Raw genomic sequence first — 25,094 nt, forward strand, 5'->3', positions numbered from 1 at the left:
ATTTATTGCACTTAAATAAAAATTAAAAAACAATAAAAATGTACCACTGCTTGGGACCTAGAAAGTTGCTCTAGATAGATGTTCTACATAAATCAGACACAATTGGGGCTGCCACGGTTCATATGGGAAGAGTTACTCAAAGTGAGAGATAGTGCAGGTCAGTTCAAACCACGTGGGATTAATTCCTGACACACAGAACACATTCTCTATCTACTTGATCTTCAGTGTTCCCAACAGGAGCTGTTTGAAGCAGAAAAGCTCATCCTTGTGTGGTAGAGTGAAGCCAGGGATGACGAGGTTTACACATGCAAATTGATAAGCTTTCCCAACACCTCATTTCAGAAAAAGGACCGTTATGACCCAGTATCTGTCACCTCCTAAAGATACTGTTCTCGATTTAGAACAGAGAAACCAAAACTGTATCTTTCATCTTATTTAGCAGTGGCTTTACAGACAGATCTGGATTTAAGATACACAATCCTTTCATCCACAAAATAAGTAGAGAAGCAGCACTGTAAGAGTATGTCTGTTGAGCAGGTGCTTAGGGAACTCCATCAAGTCTTGTATACTACATGAACAGTGCCTTGCTTGCTGTTAAATCCGCATCTTCCTGTTGAACTGCTTCCTTTCAAGAGGACATGCTCACATGCACATGAGCCGTAGGAGTCCGAGCCTTTTAAGGAATTACTGCCCCTCAGCTGAGATGTGATAACCGATCATGTACATTTTTCTTTCAAGTCACAGAGGCAAAATAAAGCATGAAGGTAGACTAGGAGCATCTAGGCAGGCAGTTACTGCATCTTAGAGGAGGGGAAGTACTAATTTCCAACTGGAGCTGACAAACTTGAAACAAAACAACTTTATAATTTTCCACCCATGAATATACGTTGAACATAACAGCGAAAGACGCCCGTCTGAAAGGCCTGCGTGTGAGAAGTCTTTATATGTCAAAGAGAGACAGCATGAGCAATAGGAAGGTATTTTTCCACAAGCTCTCCTGTTAAAAGGTCTCATCTCTGAGGTGAAGGGACCAACTTTATGACGAAAGGCAATATCAGCTGCAAGAAATCATTCAAGGCCCTGGCCTCTGCCTGTTTTAGCCCACCCAAGGGCTAAAACATCAAGGTGTTCTGGGATGGAGACAACTGTCCTCTGAAACCTGAAGTCATCAACGGAGGTCACACAAGCCAGACAGAAATCCATTTTAAAGAGTACAGTTCAACCATCTGTGCAGTCTGCATTAAATGTGTCAGGAGAGTTTTTCACTTGGAGTCAAAAAGTCTCATGGAACAGGTTTAGACCTTCCTGCAAAAAGTCCACCATCTCTTTCTGGAGAAGGCGCCAGAGTGCAATTACAGTCAGCTGGCCAGTGGTATCGAGTCCTCTTTGGTTTGTTCCCTGAGCTCTTCCTAATGGGGTGTACTTGCTAGTCGTTAATCTGACGGACTCTAGACATGCAGTGCGGCACTTGGCATTCATCCTTACCTTTCAGACCAATTTAAAGTTACTGGTCCACCCCTGGTATATGTCTCAGAGGGTTCATGCCGACACTGAACACAGGAGAGGAGAGAATTTAAAAAGAAAAACACAACAGTGGCATTATTTGTCACCCCACAATCCAGCCTCCCTTCCCGCCTATACTGTCCCACCCACCTCACCGGCCTTTGCTGACAAACTGCCTCCGAGGCTCTGGCACGATTGCAAAAAAAGATAACCCTCACTTGCCTGTTGCCAGGAACCGGTGCATTGCCAGGAGGAGCTGTGGTGATATTTTAACCTTCATCTCGCTGTCTGTCTGCTTGAAGGCAGAGAAGTCCTGCTTCCTGTCCCGATGAGCTACTTTCTTTTTCGTCTTGTTATCAGCTGGGGAAGGGAGGGTGGGAAAAGAAAGGAAGGAAGCGATTTCTGTTAGAATGGGGTCCAATAGGAACTGCACTGCTTGGAGTCAGCCAGGATGGCCACCCAGAGCACAGGGTGCTGGCAGACCCCTCTGCAAAGCCCTGCTCATCAGCACGCACCACAAACCAGAAACAACCAGTGAGCTGTGAAGCTGTGGGGCCCTGTCCTGCAGAGCCCATCATCCACAGCCTCTGTCACCTCAATGGGGAAAAGTCTCTGCTTGCAGACACCTGATTGCAGAGCGGCTCTGCAAGTTACATGTGAAGTGTGTGTCCATTTCCAGGTGGAGAAGAGGAGTCCTGCTCAGTGTTACTAAAGATCTAAAGGTGGTGTTTTGCAAAAATAGCTGTGATAGCTGCTTTTTCCAAATATGTTCCCTAGAAAATTCCCAGCAAGTACACAGAGGAAATATGAAATAACTTATTTCTTATGCTGTACCACAGCTTCATTGACTCTTCACAACTGCGGCAAAATCCACGTGCCTTTGGTTGAAGTAATTCCCAATGTCTAGAATATGCAGTTTCTTTTGTCCTGTCCAAACATCAGCAAAGGCTGGCAAAGTGTACAGCCAGGAGGTGGGAGACTTAATTCATCTGTGTCTTAAAAGAGGCTCTGTGGTGGGGAATCCCCATTTGTGAAAAACATTGAAAGAGACACAAACAACCCAGCAATTGTCATCCATCCACTGAGCTAATCTGCCAAAATGTTTAAGAAACCAGGTAAGCAGAGAGCTACAGGTATGTTGGAGTATGGTATACATCAATTCCAGGGAGAAGAGGTCTCTGCTTAGACGGTAGGGTCTTGCTCTTCTCTGCTGATATGGTGGTAGTGTCTATAAGCAGCAGAATAGCGTCAGACAGCTCTGAGCTCCACTGTATAGTGCAGGAAATCCAAGTGTTGAGGCAATTCCTGTGAGCCCCTCAGAGCTGAGGCACGGCTCAGGTTCTAGGGCCTTAGCAAGGAAAAATCCTGAGACCACTACAGCTACTTGTCTATCAGACCCTTAGTCAATTGGTTTAAAATGACTGTACTTTTCAGGGACTATAGGTAATTCTGGTACATTGATTCATGGCAGACAATTTGGGTAAGCACATAAAGAGGTGTAGGTGAAGTTGAGACTGAAACTTTGCATATACTACCAGGTACATGTTGCCAGATTTTGGGTTATACATGCAAAGATGATTAAAGTGATACACTGTAGCAAGGAAGCCCCTGAGATCTGAAGTCCTTTACATGTCCAAATATATTCTACAGACTACATAAATCTCAGAGTGGTGGAGTTTGAGGACTGGAAATGCACATTACCGGTAATTTACACGTCTCCAGATTTTCCCAAGTCACCTAGTCTTTTAGATATGAATACATTTAGATCCTCAACTTCCCATGGACAAGCCTGTACTACAGGACTATCACAGACTAAACAGCAATACCATACTGATAGTAACTTACCAAGTTTGGATACCCTGAGCTTATTCTGTGAGAGTGCAAATCAGAAAATTTGATACTTGCTCCCAAGCGCATGGAGAGGAACGATGATGACCCATACCCTCTTTCTTTTTTTGAAACCAGAAGCCTCTTACCCTAATAGTACTTTATCCAGGACTTTGGCTACAGCAAGGACCACACCTTCTCTTCCAAAAGCAGGAATAGAAACCACTAAAGGGAGTGGCTACAGACTAAAAACAATCCCTGCCTTAGAAATATAGTCTGAGACAGAACTTATCTGTACTTGAAGTTACAGGAAAGATGGATACCAAAGCAATAGAAAGTGAAGAGGAGAAAAGTCCCCTAGAAGCTTTCACTAGGCCCTACCTCTTGTAAGAGGTAAGAAGAATAGAAACTGTGCTTTTTCTGAAAAGCTCAGAGAATGTTATTTTTGAAGTGCTGTACCTGAGAGGCTTTCATCACAAGGAGCTCCATCATTGCTCTATTCAGGGAGGTAAAAATCACCACAAGTACAAGTTTAGGTCCTGGGACAGGGAAACATCTCTGTGCATCTCCTGTGGATAAGCTGTACCCCTGCAGGCTTCACACTGCATTTCTGGTACCTGAAAACACGGCCAGCATCACACATGGGGAAATGCCTTAAATCTGTCTGTCTGTATCAGTCATCAAGGTAAGAGACTCAGGCTCTAAATCAAACAATGGATGATTTCAACTCCTCCTACTTTTTCCTTGGGAGCTTATCCAGAAATCTTCCCTCAAGAAAAATGTTACACAGTGAGAGCAGAGCCACATGGCTTAAAGCCACTATCTTGGCTTATTTTTGCAAGGGATGGTCTTAAATTGTTCTTCGCTATCCAAACAACTTTTGAGCTTCTTGTAAGACATAGGAACCAGGGATTGGATTGTGACAGATGTAACTGAATATGGACCAGGTATTTCCTGCCTGTCCCTTCTACAGTAAGTGAGATGGAGACACAGGCACTGAAGTTATCTTGGCACGTTGAAGTGATCTCTGCTTACAGAGTGCTGTGACGCTGTTTGGTTCTGCAACATGAACAGCTCAATGCATGAGAGATACTCTCACTATAACTTTCAGTGAGATATCAATACATATTGCAACCATCTTCAGTAATTTCTGGGAATACTTAGACTTTTCCTTCAAATCAAAGGCAACAAGAGCTTCTGATGAGTGAGAGAACTCAAGAGGAGTGATCCAAATACAATTAAGACTGTGATCTCTCTTGTAATATTCCTGAACTTCGAGGCCTGATGCATAACATGAAAAATTATTGCATAGACTTCCCTGAAGGAGCCAGCTACAGAACAGGGAGTTCAATCCTCAGATCACCAATTCAGTTGGATGGGCAGGCAGGCTGCAGGTTGACAGGTCCTGCAAATGCACTGAGGCAATGTTCTAGGAAAGTTCCTATTCTCCTCCTGGGCTCTTTGTCTTTAGGACAGAGGATATATCTGCAGTGAGATCCAGACAAGCCAAAGAGGACAAAAATATTTTATCAAATGGACGTGTGGTTCTGTCCAGCACACAAGAACTGTATAAGGACAGAGACAAGCAACTGCTTGAGATGGACATTTATCAGATACTCCAGGAAAACAAGGTACAGTTCCCAGAGGACTAGACTTATCCATAGTCAGTACCAGGATGCCTAGTGCAGGCAGTCAGAGGTAGAGGTCAGAGTCTCACTCTGCACACCTCATGTCCTCCTCTCCCTCATGCTCCCAGTGATGTTCACACTCAGATTGACAGCCTACGCCCCACACACTGCACAGGGCTTTTTAAGCCTGTGAGATTGTTTCATTTTAAAAGAAAGGTTTAGGAATTAACTAAGTTAGTTTTGTCAGTTCTTTTTGTCCCTAGCTGGGAAAGTCAAGTTTCCCTGTGTATCACTCCTATTTAAGCAACTGAAAGAAAGTCAGTGGGACAAAACCTGAAGCACTTTAACAGCCTAACATTGTTTCCCATAAGGATGCAGCTCCTTCAGCCTACGGGTGCTAGGCAGCAGAAGGTTAGCAAGTCCATAGTCCTAATGGTAAAAGCATTATTTTCTAACTGGTGTCCATCACCTTGGTGTATCGAAAGATTAGATTCCAGCTATGCAAAGCTCTGTTCTCCTGACGTAGGATACTGGTGTACACCAAGCTAGTATTTGTAGGTCTTGCCAGACAAATTGGTGTTGCACAACCTTTTCTACATTGCTACACTTCCACTGGATGATAGTGGAAATAATAGGGCAAACAATTTTTATTCCTGTAGCTCCACAGTTTAAATGGGAGAAGTGATACACATATCAAAAGAAGTGTGATGAACAGGTTCAGGGAGGTGATTCTCTCCCCTCGATTCTGCTCTTGTGAGATCCTACTTGGAGCACTGTGTTCAACTCTGGGGCCCCCAACACAAGAAAGGCATCAACCTGTTGGACCAAGCCCAGAGGAGGCCACCAAGATGATCACAGGGCTGAAGCACCTCTCCTATTAATTCAGGCTGAGAGAGCTGGGGCTGTTCAACCTGGAGAAGAGAAGGTTCGGGGGAGACCTTATAGCACCTTCCAATACCTAAAGGGAGCTTACAAGAAAGTTGAAGAAGGACTTTTCACAAGGGCATGTAGTGATAGGACATGTGTGAATGGCTTTAAGCTGAAGGTAGGTAAGCTCAGATTAAACATTTGGAAGAAATTCTTCCCTCTGAGGGTGTTGAGGCACTGGAACAGGTTGCCCAGAGAGGTTGTGGACGCCTCATTCCTGGAAGACCAGGCTGGATGGGGCCCTGAGCCCCTCAGTCCCTCTCCATGGCAGGGGGGTTGGAATGAGATGATCTTTAAGGCTCCTTTCAACCCCAATCATTCTATGATTGCATATATTTAACCTACCTATTTCAACAGCTGTTTGGAAACAGGAATGTTCGGTAAGATGGGGTCCTCCCCTCAGAGAAGCAACTTCCCAAGGCTAAAAAAAATGCATTAGGTGAAAGCTATAGAGAGCTGCACTGCTGCAGCTGCCAAAAGATGGACCCCGGCCTGGCACAGAATGTCCCTGCAGCACGGGCTGGCCGGGAGTCCTGCTTGCCGAGACACACAGCTGAACAGCACAGGGGTGGGGATGTACAGATTCTGTAAGATGATGCTTACAACCAGCCTCTTCATCCACAAAATGCAGAACACATGCACAAGGGTGCGTTAGGATATTTCAGCTGCAGAAAAATCCCAGATTTTACTTGAGGCAAGCCATCTCTGAATCTGTATGCATGAAAAACAGCAGGATTCCAGTTGCACTAAGGTGATGATTAAACTTGCCTTCAAGCAGAAAGAGCTAAATGAGACAGGTCATCAGTCAAACCTGGATCAGAAGGGTGAACTGCAATCTATGCAGTCTGAGGCCAACACAGAACACAAAGCTTTCTCTACTGGGCCTCTGAGAAGGTTGCGAAATGCTCTCTTACCATGACTAGAGCCATGGGAGTGCAGGACAGATTCCTGTAGTGTGTCAACCATGAAAGAAATGTTCAAACTTTCCAATACTAAGAGCCAAACACATAGACCACTCTTCATGACACTGGGTGAGACACAGTCAGAGACACCCACCTGTGTCATGACAGAAACCTCTTCTCTCCACCCCCTTCAGCATTCCCTATACCAAGTCTCATGCTCAGAAGTACTCAGTCTACCCAGATGCTCATGGGTCAGACATATTTAATACTTTTTTGTGTTCCCGTCTTCTGCCTGCTCTCAACATCTCTACAAGCCATAAGATGTGGCAGAACAGAGCCATCTGAAGAAATACATTTATGTGGCAAGCAACCTCCAGAAATTCAGCTGCAGAGCCTCAGCAATGAGAGCAGCTTTCAGCAAAAACTGTTAATACACTATTGCTTCTACTCTAATGCAGTTCAAACAGGTTTTCATGGAAACAACAGAAAGGCACGGCTCCAACACCAAGGTCAGCCATTTTATCAAATTTCAAGTTTCCATCAAAGCAAAACAAAACATTTCTAAAACTTCAGAACAAACTGTAACAGCACTGCCAAAATTTTTCATAATGTTTAATTCTAAGTAAACACCTAGTACAGGGCAAATCAGTCCAAGAGTTTCAACTTGGCTTGATCTGAGCTGAGCAAGGCGGCTTGATCTAATAATGAACAGAATCAGAGATGGGGTTACTAGCCCTGACACTCTGATATCAACACCAAAAATGAGCTGACTTAACAGATCATGGACAATAAAGTACCTTCAGTGAACCCAAAGTATGTTTCCATTGTTCCCATCACTACACCAACTGGAGGTGGTTACAGCACCTCAATCTGCCCAAATCCAAAATCTGTTACACTTTCTGTGATCCTCACAGCTTCTAGGGATTTCTGTTCTCTCCTTTACCGTTACAGTTTCTTTCAATCTAAGCAGTGGAATGAACTTCAGTACTTCATAAAGAAATTAGGAGTTCACCTCCACAGTACATAGCAGGATTCACCCCTCAAAATTTTGTGCATCCTCCAGGAAGCCTAGAAAGTTTCCTTCCTATTCTGAACCAGGAATTTTCAATAGTAAAACCTTCCCAAGAAGGAGAGTTTCAAGTGAACTCAATGTTCACCAACTCTATTTTGTTAATCTAGGAAGCCTTCAGATAGCAAAATTAAATTCCCATTTCCTTGCTCTCTAACATGCTATTAATGGAAAAAGCTTTTTTTGTCCCAAAGAACAACATGGCATAATCTATGTGTTTTCTCTTAACAAACATGGAGGGGGGGGGAACATTGAAAACCATATGCGGTGTCTTCACTCACAGAAACACGAAAACACCTCAAAGGTAGACAAAGATTGGATCTTTTTGGAGTATAAAAGAAAGTCTGAATTCAGCCTGTGAAAGCATTATGCTATAACTGATTACCCCAACAATTCATTTGCGAAGGTATGAAAAGAAATCAATACTAACTGGACCTCTGTGATTTGTATACTGATTAGACTATTCAGCATATCGCAAAACACAACTGTGATTTACATGAACCTTTGGGCACATAAGTACTGGTAAAACACTGACCAGCTACAGAAAGCAGTTCAGGCAAAACCAAGCAGAAGTATGTCTACCCCTGAGTGTAAAGTGCTCATCAGGAATTTGGCTTGGAGGGAAGACAGAAGATGCTTGCATTGGCCTGGAAAAGATGCTGTAGAAACATTCCGATCCCTTTCATGAGGAAAGAAGAAGAAAGCAAAGGACAGCTGGAGAGTGTTAAAGATACTTAAAATTATTATTTCTACTATAATAGGATCTAAAGACATCCTTGTGCTGCATGCAAACACATAGTAAAAAATAGCATCTGCCAGCAAGTGATCAAAATACAGATAAGACAGATGAAGAATGACAGAAAGGAAGTCCTGTATGCACAGGCCAGATTGTGCAGATGGGAAGAGAAGCAAAGACACTTCAGATAACTGGTCAAAGACCAGATAAACTCTAATCTGGGAAAGAAAGGGGTCCAGATCTCTCAAGTCCCAGGTAATGGTTGACCTCAATATATGTTAACACAAGGAAGGAAGGAATGAATGACAGAGAGAGATTCTAAAGAGACTCCTTTCCTCTTCCTCGAGGCATGATATTTGCCTGCCTTCTTGCTAACGTATGGTAGTACCTGTACTACAGACCCTTGAGACAGAGAGAAGATAGGGGAAAGCGAGCACTGTAACAGAAAGGTTTAACAAGGCCACAGTGGTGGAGAACAGGTAGCAGGAGAGAAAAGATTGTTGCAGATGCAAACCTCCTTGATGAAAAGGTCAAATAAAGACACTTGCCCTGTTTCTGAATTAATACAGCATAAAGGAGTGAGGTATCCATGCTGTAAAACCAAAAATTGCTTCAACCACTTGAGGGATCTGCAGGTCATTTTGTTAAGGAAACTTTCTTAACAATTTGACTGTTAGGATTTTAAATCAGCAACATAACATCTCTCAAAACACAGCTATAAACACAATTGCTGCTGGGTGGAGTCTTCCTTCTTATCCATAAACAAATTGCAAATATTTCTACTCACTGTATAGATCTGTTTCGTCCAGAATTTCAGACTTGATGATCTCTTCAATCACATCTTCTAAAGTGACAATTCCCAGAACTTCATAAAAAGGATCCCCTTCTCCTTCATTGTTTACTCTTTGTACTATAGCCAGGTGAGACTTGCCTGCAAGGAGACAGATCAGCAATTCAGACATTTCAGAAATTCCTGAATGATCAGAAATTATAGCAGAACTATAGACACACAGGCATAAATAAAAGACAAAAAGGCTGGTGTCAGGCTTTATGAAAAAAGGTGCAAAGTCTAACAGATGCTTAAAATCATAATCTGGTTTCTGTCTGAGATACACATTCCTGGGTCACATAAATCCACCCAGTGCACTAAAAGAGAACAACTAAAGAGATCAGTGTTCCCATTCTAATGTCTTTCCCAGCAAAACAGTCACCCTGCAATGAATTAATTATATTATCTTGTTGACAGTTGTTCCGCTTCTTGTCTCATGCACTGGCAGAGGAAGGCCAGGCTGGAGCACTCCTTTGCAGTGAGGTCCTGTAGATGTTCTCCTCAAGCTTGGAAACAACAGCAACAATGGCCAAACCACAGAAGCATGGGGACAGGGTTGAGCTGGGGAGGAGGGGTCAGCTGAATTCATCAGTTTCTCTTTTTCTCCTCCCTTCCTCAAAAATAATTTATTTATATATTCTCCATATGGAGGGAGGACAACTTATTTTGGAATTAATTAACTAAAATATCCAAAGTGACAGTGTCTGATCAACAAAGAGAAAAGCTGAGATATACTAGTGGCTCTGAAGATCCCTGAGCTGTGCATCATTCACAGTGAATTCCTAAATTCCTTTCTGCCACAAGGAATAATGATGATGACAATATTATTATGAGCCTTCAAACTGGCTTTGATACCCTTGGTTGCCATTTCCCTGACTGCCACTGAAAGCCAGTCTTTTGTAAAGCTGCATAAATAATAACATGCATTATGCATTGAAAGGGTCACCAAATGCAAGTGGCATTCTGAAGTACTAATACAGCAGACATCAATATGCTTTCTGAATTATCAGGAGTTAAGCAAAGTTGCCTCACATTCTTCTTTGCTGGTTATCAAAAATGATACTTATCCCCAATTGCGGAAGACAACCAAAATAGTCCAACATCGCTTACACCCCCTTTATAGGCAATAATGTCTGCATGTTTTAAGATTCAGATTATTAGACTAACAAGTATTCAAACTATTTGAACCCAGACTTACTCACGCTTAAAGAATGAAAATATCCCGAACAAATTAGACAAGGGAGGAAAACTTATCAACTACTGATATAAACATTGCATCAGGTCAAGTCAATTCACTTTGGTAAGTTTTTCACATCTGCTTTCCCAGGGACCCAACATAAGCAGTTAAAAACAAATTCTTGGTGAATGCTGTCTGTCGAAAGTTAAATTCTTTTGCTATTCCCAGCTTGTGATCATTTAAAAGGAATTTTCCAAAGCAGGGTCTAATATTAGACTCAAAATGAAGTTTCCATTCCACTTAGGCGATATTCTCACCAAAGTAACTACTGCATAATCTGATTGTCTTGGAGCTACTCGTTTAGATGCAGATGGACATACTTTAAATACCAACTCCACAACACTGCTGAGTCTTATCTTGAGGAGACCTTATTCTACAGTGAATTAATAGAAAGATGATTTGTGATTTTTAAACTATCAACATTCATATTGTACTGAAAGTCTTTCACTGTGCCAGATTTTACAGGTTTTATTTCTTTGCATTACTTGCAAGACTTCCAGCTCTTTTTACCACTCAATGAACTGCATTAAAATAAAAAGTGACTTCATAAAAATGTGAAAGATTTAAGTATGGTTATTATTGCTGTTCCCCTATAATATATTCCTCCAATTATATCCTTTCAGCATAACAATATTCAATAAAAACTGCGGCACAAAAATAACATTACACAGACAAAACAAATATTGCAATTTATTCCCCAGTGCCTGCTCAGATATTAGTATATTTGCTTGCAAGTCAAAAGGCAGGGCTCCTTCCAGAACCATTTCTATCACAGACCAGAGCAGCTCATTAGCACGTGCTTATTCAGATGCTAATTCCTCAGGATGACCATTCTCATACATTAGTAAATGGAAGATCTGTAGAAAAGACAATGCTATCAACTTGGTGTTTCAGCTTTGATCAGAATCATCAAATTTGAGTCCTTCTGTACTGCCTATGATAATGCTGAATTAGGTAATGAAATTTTAAATTTTGAAAAGAACAGTGGAGTTCTGGACACATCTACAAGTAATAGGAGAGACTTATGAAAATGGGATTGGGGAAGGACCTGAGCAGCTGGCAATACAATGGGAAGTTGTGCACAGGTTTCATCCACAAACCAGTTACATGCCCTTTCCAGCAGAGTGGTCCCCACCAAGAATTCAGGATCACTAAAATACGTTATGCACTCCTCATGTGAGTAGCTGATCCAAGCAACAGTATCTAATGTGAGACAAGTGACCAAAATCTGTATCAGCTACTGCTCTCTTAGACAAAGTGAGTATATCCAAACGCAGGCTGACACTAACCTTTCTTACCTCTTGACTGTCAAGTTTTCCTGTTCTGGACTTTCATGAACTCATCACTTTGTTGGGGTGAGAGGAATTGAAGCCAATGCAATTGGGCTGCCCCTAAAAGCCTGACTTTTGCTCCCAAGTCTTCTCTTTCCTTTCCATTGGCTCCAATGTTCATGTAATTACTTGATGAGACAGACCAGATCCAAAAATTACATTTCTTGGGGTTTTGCAAGATAATTTTGACCTAGATGCAATAATTTGCCAGAATTCATCAGACAGTGGAACAAGCCCCAGAGCTGGTGATGGAGATATTACGAAGATGCATTCCCAGGCCGGCTGCCCTCTCAGACACAGATGACTGCAAAATACTCTCCACGTATGGAAGTAGTCAAGGCAAAAAAGGCTAAAGGAAAAGCTAGTGGAGTGCAGACTTCTTTATACATCGTAAAAAGAGCACAACACAGCATGCGCTCAACTTTAAAAGTGGTCTGTAAGTAAAATAATGACTCCTCTGAGTGTTTGAAATAGAAATGGGCTACAGTTTTATTCAAATACTTTATCAGGACACTGGTAATTGTTATACCATTTTATTCAACTGAGAAAGAGAGGCTTCAGCTTGTATTTTCCACTGCTAAGGACATATAATACATATCCAATAAAGAGCTGAATAAGGTAAATGTCCAGCTAAGGACACCTGGACTGTCTGCAATATTCCTAGGGCTTTGAGAGTAGAACACAAATTAAACAGAGAGAACAGGAGTGCATGGAAATGATATAAATAAGTTCTGTATTTCACTGGTTAGGTGAAATACAGAAAACTGGTTAGGCCACAGTCTCTAACCATACTACATAGATGACACTAATACTTCTTTAATCACTTGTTTTAAGTGTTGATACAATGAGATTCAGCAAATGGGCAGCTCTGCAGCACTGCCAGATCTGATGATAAAGGCATAAATGACCTGAGTGATGTGTGACCCACAACTCCTCTGTGGCCACAGGCAGGCAGCATTTGCTTTCTGCCTCAGCTTCCCCCATGTACAGCGATGGTCAGTGACACCACCAAGAGCCTGCGGAGCTTACATGTGTACATGGCTTGAGCTACAAGTTGTGACAAATTTTAACCTCTCAGTTATATTCATGGGCAACTAAAGCACCAAGCAGTTTTGTTAAATGCAAATCCAATCTCATCTCATTGCTCAAAACCCTGCCATTCAGCTTAGATTTTGCTCTGTACCACAACTTCTGATTGATTAATCAAGCTAATTAAGAAACATGAAGATACTTAGTGAAATGCACATGAGCAAGTGAACCTAGAACAAGCTTCTGGGAGTCCATGTGGTTTACTGACCACACAGAACAGAACTGGAAGAAATGCCTGAAATACTCATTCTCTTACAGCACTTTGACCGTTTCTTGAAAAATTTATTAACCAAAAAAATCAGTGCTAAATCAAAGCTATGGTAGACATTTATAAAACAGAAGATTGCTTTAAAGGCAGTCTGTGGTAAAACAAGAATCAGGCCAGTCAATTTTTGTTAAAACCAGTAACGTGAGTCTGTTTGCTGTTGGTAAGTGCCCCGGTATGTTAAGCTATAGCCTGTTTAATATGCCTTCAATGACACGGAGAAAAATCCCAGGAGGCGTTTAGTTGCCCTTGAATTTACTAACTAATGATCTGTGCTTCTGAAAAATCCCCCTGTTTATTCTTACACGACTGTTTTCATTTTGACTGATTTCTACAAAGGTAAACATTTGGGTCTGTCAGTGAGATTCACAGGTTCAACAATACATTATACAAAACAATCCATTTTAAAATGTGTTGTATAATTTAACCATTAAAAATAACTCCCTCTGGGACAGCCCCAGCTTGCAAGCAATTATACCAAAGTAAAAAGTGTTTTCCTAAGTTTCTTTTCTGCAGCACAGTTCAAGGACATTAAAGCTCTATTCTTTTAGCAAAAATTTGCATTCATGCTGTTTGCTTTTCCACTTTGATTATTTTCAATGGGGAAATCAGACTGCTACTTTCTCCACACACACACACACAAACTGGTGCACGCTGCCTTTGGGTTCACCACACACCATTCACAGAATCAAGACAAACCCAAAACTTCTGCACAAACATAATCTAGATTTAGACTAGGTTTTTTATATCCTGCTCTTTTCAGCAGCAAAACACACAATTTTGAATATATGTTTGCGAAGGGAACCTGATAGCTAATATTCATTTAATACAGCCACATGAAACTCATCCAGATCCTCAAGGAAATGAGCGAAAGTATCAGCACAACCACAGGGAATACAGTGATTCTCCTTTAAACTGGAGAGCTCACAGTCTTGTACAAACATTAACTAGAAACCACAGCAGCCTTCGCAGGAAAATAAAAAAGTAGCACTTTAAATAGACTCTTTGTGTTAAAGTCCATTTAGTGGGAGGACATCAAAAAAAGCAAAAATCAGGGAGAGTTTCAGAATGACTTCCTGACAGTGAATTGTATTTGTAAGGAATACTTTCCCAGGGGAAACGAGAGAAGCTCAGTTACTTGCAACTTTGAAAACTCGACTGGACAAAGCTCTTAGAAAGGACTCAATTACCATCCCCTGCCCTGTGGCAGATAAAAGAGAAGCGATGAGCTAACATTTTCCATCTCCAGCAGCCTATCAGTCAGTGCAGGCGCTCCAACCCAACCGCTGCCTACCCTTCAATCCCTTCTGGTAGGACCTTGGTGAGACACACGCTGACAAACTTAATTTGCTTTGCTGATGCTTCTAAACGTAAGGGCACAGCTCTAGAAAGGTGCAACCTGCTGCAGCTTTACATGCAACTGAACTGAACCTGGCAACAAACTTGGATCACAACCTGGGAAGTCGTCATAGGTACATGAGTAAAAGAAATTAGCTGGGAACCAGAAATAGTTCGAGTGCAAAGAAAAAGGTCATTTCAACTTAGAGCTCTGCTATCAAAGTGGAAATCTTAGGGAAGAATAAGAAGTGAGAACATTTAGGGAAAACTATTACCAGGTGTAGGCAGGTAGCAAGAACAAAAATGAGGAATGAAGAGAAAAAGTTTCAGAAACTCTCTGAATATTAGTAATGACTCCCTTGCCACGAACAGCATGACAAGGCTTCCTAGTCAGGCAGTCCTTATGCAGTAGGGAGTTTGGGCTGAATATGGCTGGTGTTGACAATAATCAGGGTCCACGAGGGTGTGAAATGCATATCACTAGCTGGGCTGCTCTCAGTGTTGGCCAGGACTCCGATTTCAGCCTGGTAAATGAACAAACACAAGCTGCTTCTCAGACCTGGAAGCTACTGTCTTTGAGAATTATCCACTGGATCTGAACGAGAGGAAGAGATGGAAAACATAACACTTGAGAGAGAGAAAACTCTCTTGAAAGCAAAAAGGGTTTGGACACCTCTCTTAGGCTCTAACCTGAGTACAAGGTTGTGATATCAGGACACTGGTGGCTTGAGGTGAGAAACTGGCTGGAAGTTTTAGAAAATAAAAAAATCAAGGAAGCACTTCAGGAGTGCAGCAACTAAAGTCAAGAGAAGAGGTGGCAACAACAAGAAGAGAAAATATTGAATCTGGAGAGAGATCTAGTGTTATTCAGGTCGACACAGAACAAAAAAGTTCATATAAAATTTAAGGCAAGCAAGCAGAATATTGAAGTCATTCTTGGTCATGGTTCAAGTCTTCCACACCAGATTCAAAAGATGCTGAAGTGTGACTTATGCTGATGTGATTTTCCCTGTGTCCTCACTTCCCAAGGCGCGTAATGACCTTTTGGAACGAAGTGTAAGAAATGCATCTCCTTACTGCCTCACACCTCCACAGCATGGTCAACAAGGATTTTTTCTTAGTGTTCAAGGACCCTAAAAAGGAGCCATGCTAATTTTATTACTTCCCTGTTTGTTCAAGATTGTCCTACTGATTTCAGCATTCCTTCAGGAATGAAGAGCAGGCACCCGCCAGCAGAAATGCCGCCAGCAGAGGGAGCGCAAAACCTTGGGTTTGCTAAATTCAACGCTTCAGGTCCTCCCCAGACCTCAGTCCCTCGGAGAGCAGATGGAAAGGACAGGTCCTGGATTCTGGCATCGGTGGGGCCAGGCTGCTGAATCCTTTGAGAGATGTGTACTTCAGCTGGAGATCCACACCAATGACCCCTTTCTGCCACAGCCTGTTCAGTGTCTCCTTCTGCAACTTTTCATTGCTGCTATGACTTGTACCCACCCCACCCTCCTCCCACTTCACTGCCCTAGGGGGGACAATTTCTTGAGCCCCACATAAGGGTGCAGGAGAGGAAACCATCACCTTGTTAGTCTCCTCCAGTCCAAGAGGCTGCTTCCACTAACCAACAGTTAATTCACTAAATGAAAACAAGAACACCAAGATATGTTTATGAGCAACAAAAATAGAAGTCAATCCAAAACAACGATGAACTCAATGACTTTGATGTTCAGGTAACCAAAACACAACACCAACAGAAACAACAGCCTTATTCTGCATCATTACAGCCAAAAATCCTACTGATCTAATCCTCCCCCTAATCCTGCCTCCCTCAATTCCTAGAACAGACTGAGTCTAATTCAGGGAGCTTCTAGATTTTGGCATCTACACCAAGGGATTTTAAATCCGACAAAGGTAAAGTACTAGAAGGCACAACAGAAACATGTTTGGACATTAGGAGGAGGTTAGCTGAGGCCAGTATGCTTACATAAGGACCTAAACCGTGCTGAGAGCAAAGAGCACAAGCTGAAAAGGAAGAGCAGCATCTTGGGGGGTGTGAAAGGAACTGGGGGCTGGATATACTCTCTTTTTTTTTATTATTACCACCATCAGCTCCTATAGTTTACTTTTAGCTCACTATTTAGGACATAAATTTAAAAGGGTTCCTGTGTTACCAACATCTCAAATCATTAATATTCTATTTTAATGACTTGTTTTACTTCAGGCCATTTATATCACATGTAGTCTGCAACTCTAGCAGCCACAAACCCAGCCTGATCGATGATGCCATCAGATTTTTCAAGCTCAGTGCAAGGCTTTCTAATTTACGTTGTGGCAGGAGCCAGGGGAAGCTTAACAAAAATCTACTCGGTTAACTTTCTAAACTGGTGACACCATCTTCATCCAGGGGGATTTGTAGAACCCCAGAACCACTTACGTGTGTGTGCTTTCACAGCAACCAGGGGACAAACACGCCTGTAAACACGATCAGTGTCGGTGACCTTGACGTTGCACGAGCGCAGGATCGGGGCCACGTGAGCACTCGTGCTCTGACACTGCACATTTGTTTCTCTGGAATGTAACATCAGTGCAGGGATTCATGCACTGCCATTACAGAGCAATTTCCAACCACTTCAGCAGAACACGAAGGATACTGCAGCAATCTGAAGGCACAAGAAACACAAACACCTTCTCTCACTAGCTTTTAGTTTGGGTCAGGTCCCATGAGGTGTAGTCATGAAGGACCAGCTGCTGCAGAACTGTGCTTCACACTGTCAGCAAATTCAACGGGAAGTGGGGAATATCCTTCGGATGGAAAGTGACTCTTTTAAAGGCTGAAGGTATGGCACATCTAAATGTAGCAATATGCCAAGAGAGACTCAAAATTATGGATCAGAGAAGCTCACTGGAGTGACTATTTTCAGCTTTCTTAAGGCACATTTTCACTTTGCTTTGGTGCAATTTTAACTAGCGAGAGATCACAGCTGAATGCTGGACCCATGCCTCTTCATCAAGAACATGTACAGATCAGCAGCTATGGACGTGGCAGGGGGGAAGTAATTTAAATCACCCAAAGTCATGCTGGAAGAGTCTAACACAAAAGAAGTACATAAGAGCACTTGTGATTTCAGAACCGGGCATCACAGATATTTAGATGCCTACAAACTGCAGGACTTTTGCAAAATATTAATACAATAACACAGAGGGGGAAAAATCCATGATTTTGCATTTTTTTTTAGGATTTAACTAGATCTTATCTTGATTATGTGTTATTTCCAAGGCCTATCAGGCAAAAAACTAGCAAAAGAACTAGTCCAAATGCTCACTCAGCACCCTTGGGAAAAGGAGAGATTACAGAAAACTGTCTTGTTTGAAAGAGCGACAATACTGGTGGTATAACTGAATGTACTTTTACTATTATCAAAGAAAAAATGTGGGATGACTGGCTTTGTTCCCAGGAGTTATCAATTACTCATATATGTAAGATTTTCATGTGAACTACTAATACAACATCATCTTTCCATCCAGACACAGAAAGATTAATTTTCTCAAAAATAGTATTACTGGGTCAGATTTTAGAAATGGAAACTTCAAAGATCAATCTCTATGGCAATTAAGCTATTAATATTTTTAATTACTGACTTTATTCAGAAACTTTTTAAAGTTTCCATTTGTGAACAACCATCTAATTAGTGGGTTTTTGGGCCACCCTGCATAGCTCTCTGGTAGGTTGAGTTTGTCCAGAGCTCTTGAAGGAGGAAGGAAACCTCTCAGATAAGACAGCAAAGCCTTGCTCCTTCAGCAACAGCCACTGGAGAGAACTGAAGACAAGGTGAAGAGGGAGACTTGCCCCTGAGCAACAAGAGTCTGGAGATAAATGAAGAGAAGAAAAGGAGTCTAAGATATTGAATTTGTGAACTTGCCCCCACTAGTTTTGCTGTGATGAAGAGTTCCTTTACTCCAGAAGACTAAATCAGGATTGCTCAACAGCTTTCCAACTTTTTCCAAGGGTGTGTATGACAGGGGATGACATGTAACTCACACCTACATTACAATATTATTCAAAGTCTCCTTGTCAATATTTACATGAAGTGATGAGCTGTAGTATTTTAGTGACGTAACAGGAATTCTGTGAGGAGGGTATTTCTTTCATGGTCTGCCTGTTTAGCTCAGGGAAGGTGTAGTGGAGCCAGTGCTGTTTTCTTTGGTATTCTGCAGAAATCTCTATCATTATTTTAGCCCCATCCAAAACGAATGTTATTTTATTTGCTCCCAAATAACCTAAGTACTTGCTTTAATATCACTGACTTCTGAGGCTTCGTTTATTTTGACAATTTTTCTCCAGAACAAGCTTTGTATCATAGTTTCTCATAGGGAATGGGGCTATTGATCTAAGCAGAAGACCTTTTCATTCAATCACCTCTGGCAGGGGACAGACCTCTACTGTCTCTTTAAGACTGTTCACCTTGTTTGAAAACGTGTGTGTCAGAGCACCTCTATGAATTTATCTAAGCCTAGGCTCTCATACTTTTCTACTAACACCATGTAACAGAATTGCATCAAGGTATCTCAGGACAGCAAGAGCTCACAAGTGTCCATTTGAATCATCTGATACACACAATCCATTCACCTGATGTACCCAACTCCTCCTGTAACAATCTGATGAGAGTTATGGTGAAGCACAACTCCACTAACTATGGAAACAACCTCAATTACCACAGTTGAACCCACCGGCACAGGCCAAATCAGCTTCCCTTGTGAGGGTAGAGGGTGAATTAAAACTCAAGGAACCCATACAGCTTTGCCCAGAAACCTGTGCCCACGCTAAGAGTGCTCTGACAGTGGCAATACCAGCATCCCTAAAACATTCTGACCACGGAAATGCCATCAGAGCAATGGTGTCCTATTGTCGTGACTCCTGCATCGCATTTGTTTACTTTTAGCTACGGTTAGGCTGAATTCTTCTACATTCCCATAAACACTAAAGTTAAACAGCTCTAACTTCTGCTAGAAAAGACATGGGCAACTAGGTCATGCAACATACAATACATGCAGTTCATTGTTATCTTCTGTGACCGCTCGAAAATCCAAACATTCTGGGTATGCCACTGCAGCACAAGCCCCAACCAGAAAACCAGTCTACTAGGCTCTGAGGACTTCCAATTAAATCTATAGTATAAACAACAGTATTTATCTAGCATATTAACAATAGCACAACGGATGTCTGCTGCTGTATGTGGTTCCAAGGACTGGGGCATGAGAGTTTGGAAAGCTCAAGATTCACAGCCAGACCTCTTCTTGGAGTCTGCAATGCTCTTGAGGTTCTTTCTGCATCTTCTGCGTGTTCAAGAAAGGTCCCATCATAAATGCAGCTACTGGCTAGGTGATGCTGCCTTCACAGAACAGGTAAGGGCTGAGCACTCATCTCCACCTCAGAGGGAGCAATAGGGAAAATCTCCTTTCTTGTACACACACATTTTCATGAAGCTGACAGAAACATGGTATGTCTGACTTTTCTAGGTCAGACATGGTATGTCAATGACTTTTAAAGCTATGGAGGACTAGGACAGGTAAGGAAAAAAAAATAAACTACAAAAAATCCCAACCAAACAAAATAAAAACCACTAGACAAAAAACCTCCCACAAATGCCCCCGAGCAACCTCCCTCACAGCAGTAACAGTGCAGACCCTATGCCAGTCCCCCAAACACCAGAAAAGAACAAACTTCAAAACACTGCTATAATTTCCACTTGCAGGAAGAGGCTGTCAGTCCTTCACGACAGCAAAGAGAAAAAAACCAACAAAATTTGCTAGAAATAAAAATGATTATATAAACCCCTACTTTATACCACGCACAATTTGTTTAGTTGAAACACCATGTATTTCCAAGTAGAGCTCAAATACACACTTAGTCTAAATAAGCTGGACTATGCACGATCCACTGCTCTGCATCTTAGCGCACACCAGGTTAATACACGTGAAAGCCCCCATCATTCCAGAAGCCGGGAGCCTGGCCACGCACACGGCACCGCTGTCCTTACAAGGGTTAGACAAACAGACCAGAAACGCTGGCAAAAGGAAATGCACTTTGAGTTCACAGTGGGGCTATCGCTTGGCTATTTCTGTAGTGCCTGCATCTAAAAAAAGATCCAGTTCACACAAGTAGCTATTTTACCTTACTGTCCCACAAGATCTAAATGCATTTTTTCCGATTACACTTTCCCACCATAAAATACACAACAAAATGTGACACATATTTTTAAATATTCCTATGAAGGCATTTTGCTTATATATAGAAACATGAGTATATATGGAAACATACAAACCCCTGTGTTTATATATAGATGACTCCTCACTGTATAACTAATATTAGTTCATGGAACTGAAGTCACACACAACAAAAAAAAAATGAATTAAAGTTCTAGTAAGCTTTGCCATAAAATACACAAAGCAGAAAAAAACCTCTTGGATTTATGATAATCTCTGTATGAAATGCTGAATGGTAAATTCCCTCGAGAACTTCTCTGACACAAGAAATACACAACAAAATAAACAAACGAGGAGACAAGTCTGAGGCTCTCACTGAAGAGACATCTAGTTCACTCTTTTCCTTTTTTTATTCCTCCTCCACTCCAGCAAAATCTCTGTCATGAACCAGAAGAGAGGCACAAAGATGTCTTCCTGGGGGCCTCATCTAAAGCCCATCTCCTGGGGAACAAAAGACCATCAACTTCACTAAGAGAAAGCATTTCAAATTACTACCACAATTCCTACTCTTGTAAGAGTTCCACACTGTAATGCCCCATCTGTATAAAAGAAATATACTTTGATAGTTACATGAAGGTGATAAAAGTTCTTCATAAGAATTATCTGCACAAGTCTGAGAAGTTTGACTTTTAGTCTCTAATTATTCCTCCATGGTTTGGTGTCTCAAACGCCGCATTTCTTGCACTTAACCAAAAGATGAATGCAAAATTGACTAATCTGTTTCAGTGTTTAGTCTGAGGGAAACAAAGTAAGCAGAAAATATGAGAAACATTTTTCTACAGAGATAAAATTTAAATACATTTTCCATGCCCCCAGAGGAATTAGTAAAATGGATGAAGAATACCCCGAGTCTCAATCCCATCTCATCTATTCAAGCACTTATTCTATCCACTCACAGCACTTATACTGCAGTCCTTAAAACAGCACAGGAGCCTGTTTTAACACACAGCCAAAATCCCCTGCTTGAATGCCTTCTTTGATGAGTACAGAATCCTGGTTTTCATGAAAATGAGAGTTTTCAGCAGTAAAGGCTGGACATTTTTGTAAAAATTTTACAACTACCATTAGTAAAAAGAACATTTGGATGACCTGAACACTAAGTAGCTCAAGGTTTTTTCTAAATAAAACTACAGCTACTGAAATGATGGCACAGCCCATAGCCAGCCCTGCGCCTCAGGGTTGTAACTCTGTAACATGCTGGAGTCAACCGGACAAAGCAACCAACTGAGGGCTCTGAATGGGGAAAGGTTGGAGTAGGCACTGTCCTGGAGCTTAGTGGAGAGCCTCAGGCAATAGCTGTTTTTAACAGTAGTGGCAGATGGTTTTCCAAAAATGAAGATATTTCTTTAAATCCTTAAAGGCTGGTGGCATCTCACCTGCTTATTTCCATGGCAACTGCTTACCAAAAAGCTGTTTATCCTAAGCTGTCTTCTCTCCTGCCCTGCACCTCCTGTTGCATCAAATAACCATAAAAGAAAATGGGACCAAGGATGAATAAACCCAACTGAAACAGTAAAATTTCAAAGTTTTCTTACCAAAACTTTACAGATCTCTGTTCCACTTCACAACATTATCACCTTCTTGATGGCTGAAAATTAGCAACTACATAATAGGTTCAACCGCACAGCACAAGGCAAGGGTACCACTCCCTAATCTAGAGCAAGACTAGATCAGTGTGATGAGCACAGAACAGGAGTAGTTCTAGATCCTGAGACCAAGAACTACAAATGTGGCCAGCTTCACAGGAACGCCAAGTTCTTTCATGACCACAAGTGATCAGGAGCTCAGATCCATTATTCATTGAGATGATGACATGTCTGGCAGAACAACAGCTCTTGGCAGGACAGTAAAATATTTATGCAGTGCAACAACTCAAAGAAAATGACTTGCCAAATTGACTGCAACAATGGTCTTCAACCTTTTTCAATTTATGGACTGCTAAAAATGTTCAGTGAGAATGCAGAACCTTGTAATGCTGAGCTCTCTACTGACAAAAGGCTTATTGTTTTTCAGATACCTTTTATTGAGACGTCCAAAATAGTCCTTGGATGCAAGCTAAAAAAAAAAAATAAAAAATCACCAGACCACATTTTTTCTGGAAAATATTAAGCAATCTTCCTTACTATACAATAACCAAGACGTAAAAGCCTGAAATCAAATTGTTACAGGTCCCTGCAAAATAAAGATGTTCTTCCTAGTGACCTTAGCAAGAGGTTACGTGACAAACATGGAGACGAACCACCACATAAAGTGATCAATAACAGAACTCAAAAGCAGAAGAGCTGCAGGCAAGGGAGAGCAGGGAAGACATGTAGTGGTGTATCACCAAACAGAGAGCCCCGGGCAGAAAGCAAGAGCACACATGACCCTGAGAGGGGCACCGAGTGCTGAATCCCACACGGGTATATTTCTAAGGAAAGCTGAAGCTGAAATTAGGGGTTGGCAACAGTGGTTTTTCTAAAGGCAGCATTTAGAGAATTATCAACAGAAACAAAGTATTGGGTAGGGGGAAGAGAAGGAAAGGGAGGAACTTTGGGAATTGCAAATGAGACTCGTTATTTCCACTGTGGCAGCATTTGAATCAGTGCTCAAACCACCATCTCTGCCCCAGCTCATTAGACTACCTAGTAATTTGCCTGCTTCTGTACAGTAATGCACAGTGGGAGCCATGGCAATGCAGGGATGAGAGAGGCCAGTGTACCCAGCCTCACTGGGGACAAGGGAGCAGTAGGTGGAAGGACCAGGAAGACGATGGCAGGGACAGTATGACTGTCTCAAGCACTGATGTGTTTCATCACATGTACCAGTTCAGTTGATAGCAAGTTGGCCTGGCGGTTTGGCCAATGCAAGATGGTTGTTTCCTGCAGGAATCACAACAGAGGTGATCTGAGGGGAAGGCTTTGCAGATAATACCAGGAAACGTTCTATGGGCAAAGGGAGCCATGTGAAAGAGGTTGAAGCTGCTCTAGATGTGCAGGGGTGAGACATTTAAAAGGGTACAAGAACAAACAGGAAGTTCTTGCCCACCCTGCATCTCACCTGCGATGATGAGACCTCAATTCCCACCCTCTGTCATGTGCTTTAAATTCCTCATGGCATTGGAGGCAGAATCATATTCTACCCTCACGCTTCTCACTTTAACGCCTTGCTATGAACCACCTTTTCAAAAACCCAGATTGAAAACAGTTCCTTCTTCCCTCGCAATGAGTCTGAGCCAACTTCTGAGGTGAGAGCAGAGAGCATGAGGTCCAAATCTTTAATTGAGCTGCAAGCAAATATTACAGCAATTTCTTCATCAAATATGGGAGAAGATGTGTTTTTCCAAACACTAGGGCTAGTGAAACTTGATTAGCAGCAGAGCTCTGAGAGAAGATTGCAATGCTTCTGGAAATAGGTTTAAAAGTGGCATGGGGAAACATAGCAAGAAAGTAGCCTGAGAAAGAGATTTCACTGATCTGACAGGAGAAAAAGCCATCTTAGAGCAGCCTACTGTTCTCAAAGAAGATACAGAATATCTTCAAATGTTTAAGGGATTATGAAATGGTGGCTGGAATGAAGATGTGCAAACCTAATGGAGAAAAAACAGCATGAATACATGTGAAACGATCAGAAGTGCCAACATTGGTATGCAAGTTACACCAGAGAGTGAGCACAGAAAGTACTAAGAAGGAAGGTAAGAGCACACTAGGACAAGATGGCACAACTGCTGTAGCATTACTTGCTGAAGCAAATAGGATACATCAGAACAAGAAAGGGGTTTGTGCACAGAAATTCCCCTGGTCATACGAGTGAGTTGTCCATGGGGTTACCCCAAGCTATTTATGAGAAAGTCTCCTGGACCCTGTGAACAATGAAAGCAGCCCTTTTTCCATCCATCTCTCCCAGAGAGAGTATTTAAAGATTTTAATTTTCCCATCTCATTTTTGGTTCATCTCTCTCTTCCTATAAATAGAGAAGTAGCAGTGCATCCATCTCTTCTTCATCTTTTTTGGTGGTCTAGCATTGCACACATGCTGGAATGTTTTTCTAGTAAATGATAAGCGATGGGAATAAAATCGAAGACAAAGGACAAGAGACCTTGAGCTCAGACAAGTAGAAGAGATGGGAGCCTTCTCTTCTTTCCCAAGAGGCAGGTATCTTTCCTCTGGACCAAAGGGT

General features: G+C 41.9%; 1 protein-coding gene across 1 annotated transcript in view; it reads right to left on the reverse strand.

Annotated features, from left to right (window-relative positions):
• Positions 1-25,094, reverse strand: part of CNNM2 (cyclin and CBS domain divalent metal cation transport mediator 2) — a 119,647-nt gene that overhangs the window by 20,429 nt on the left and 74,124 nt on the right. The window contains exons 2-3 of the mRNA XM_027672162.1: positions 9,380-9,523; positions 1,726-1,863 (exon numbers count right to left, since the gene is read on the reverse strand). Coding sequence (XP_027527963.1) covers positions 1,726-1,863; positions 9,380-9,523 — 282 coding nt within the window. The remainder of the gene's footprint in view (positions 1-1,725; positions 1,864-9,379; positions 9,524-25,094) is intronic.

This window comes from Neopelma chrysocephalum, unplaced genomic scaffold, assembly GCF_003984885.1.
Source record: "Neopelma chrysocephalum unplaced genomic scaffold, ASM398488v2 Primary Assembly neopelma1_97390, whole genome shotgun sequence".
Taxonomy (NCBI): Eukaryota; Metazoa; Chordata; class Aves; order Passeriformes; family Pipridae; genus Neopelma; species Neopelma chrysocephalum.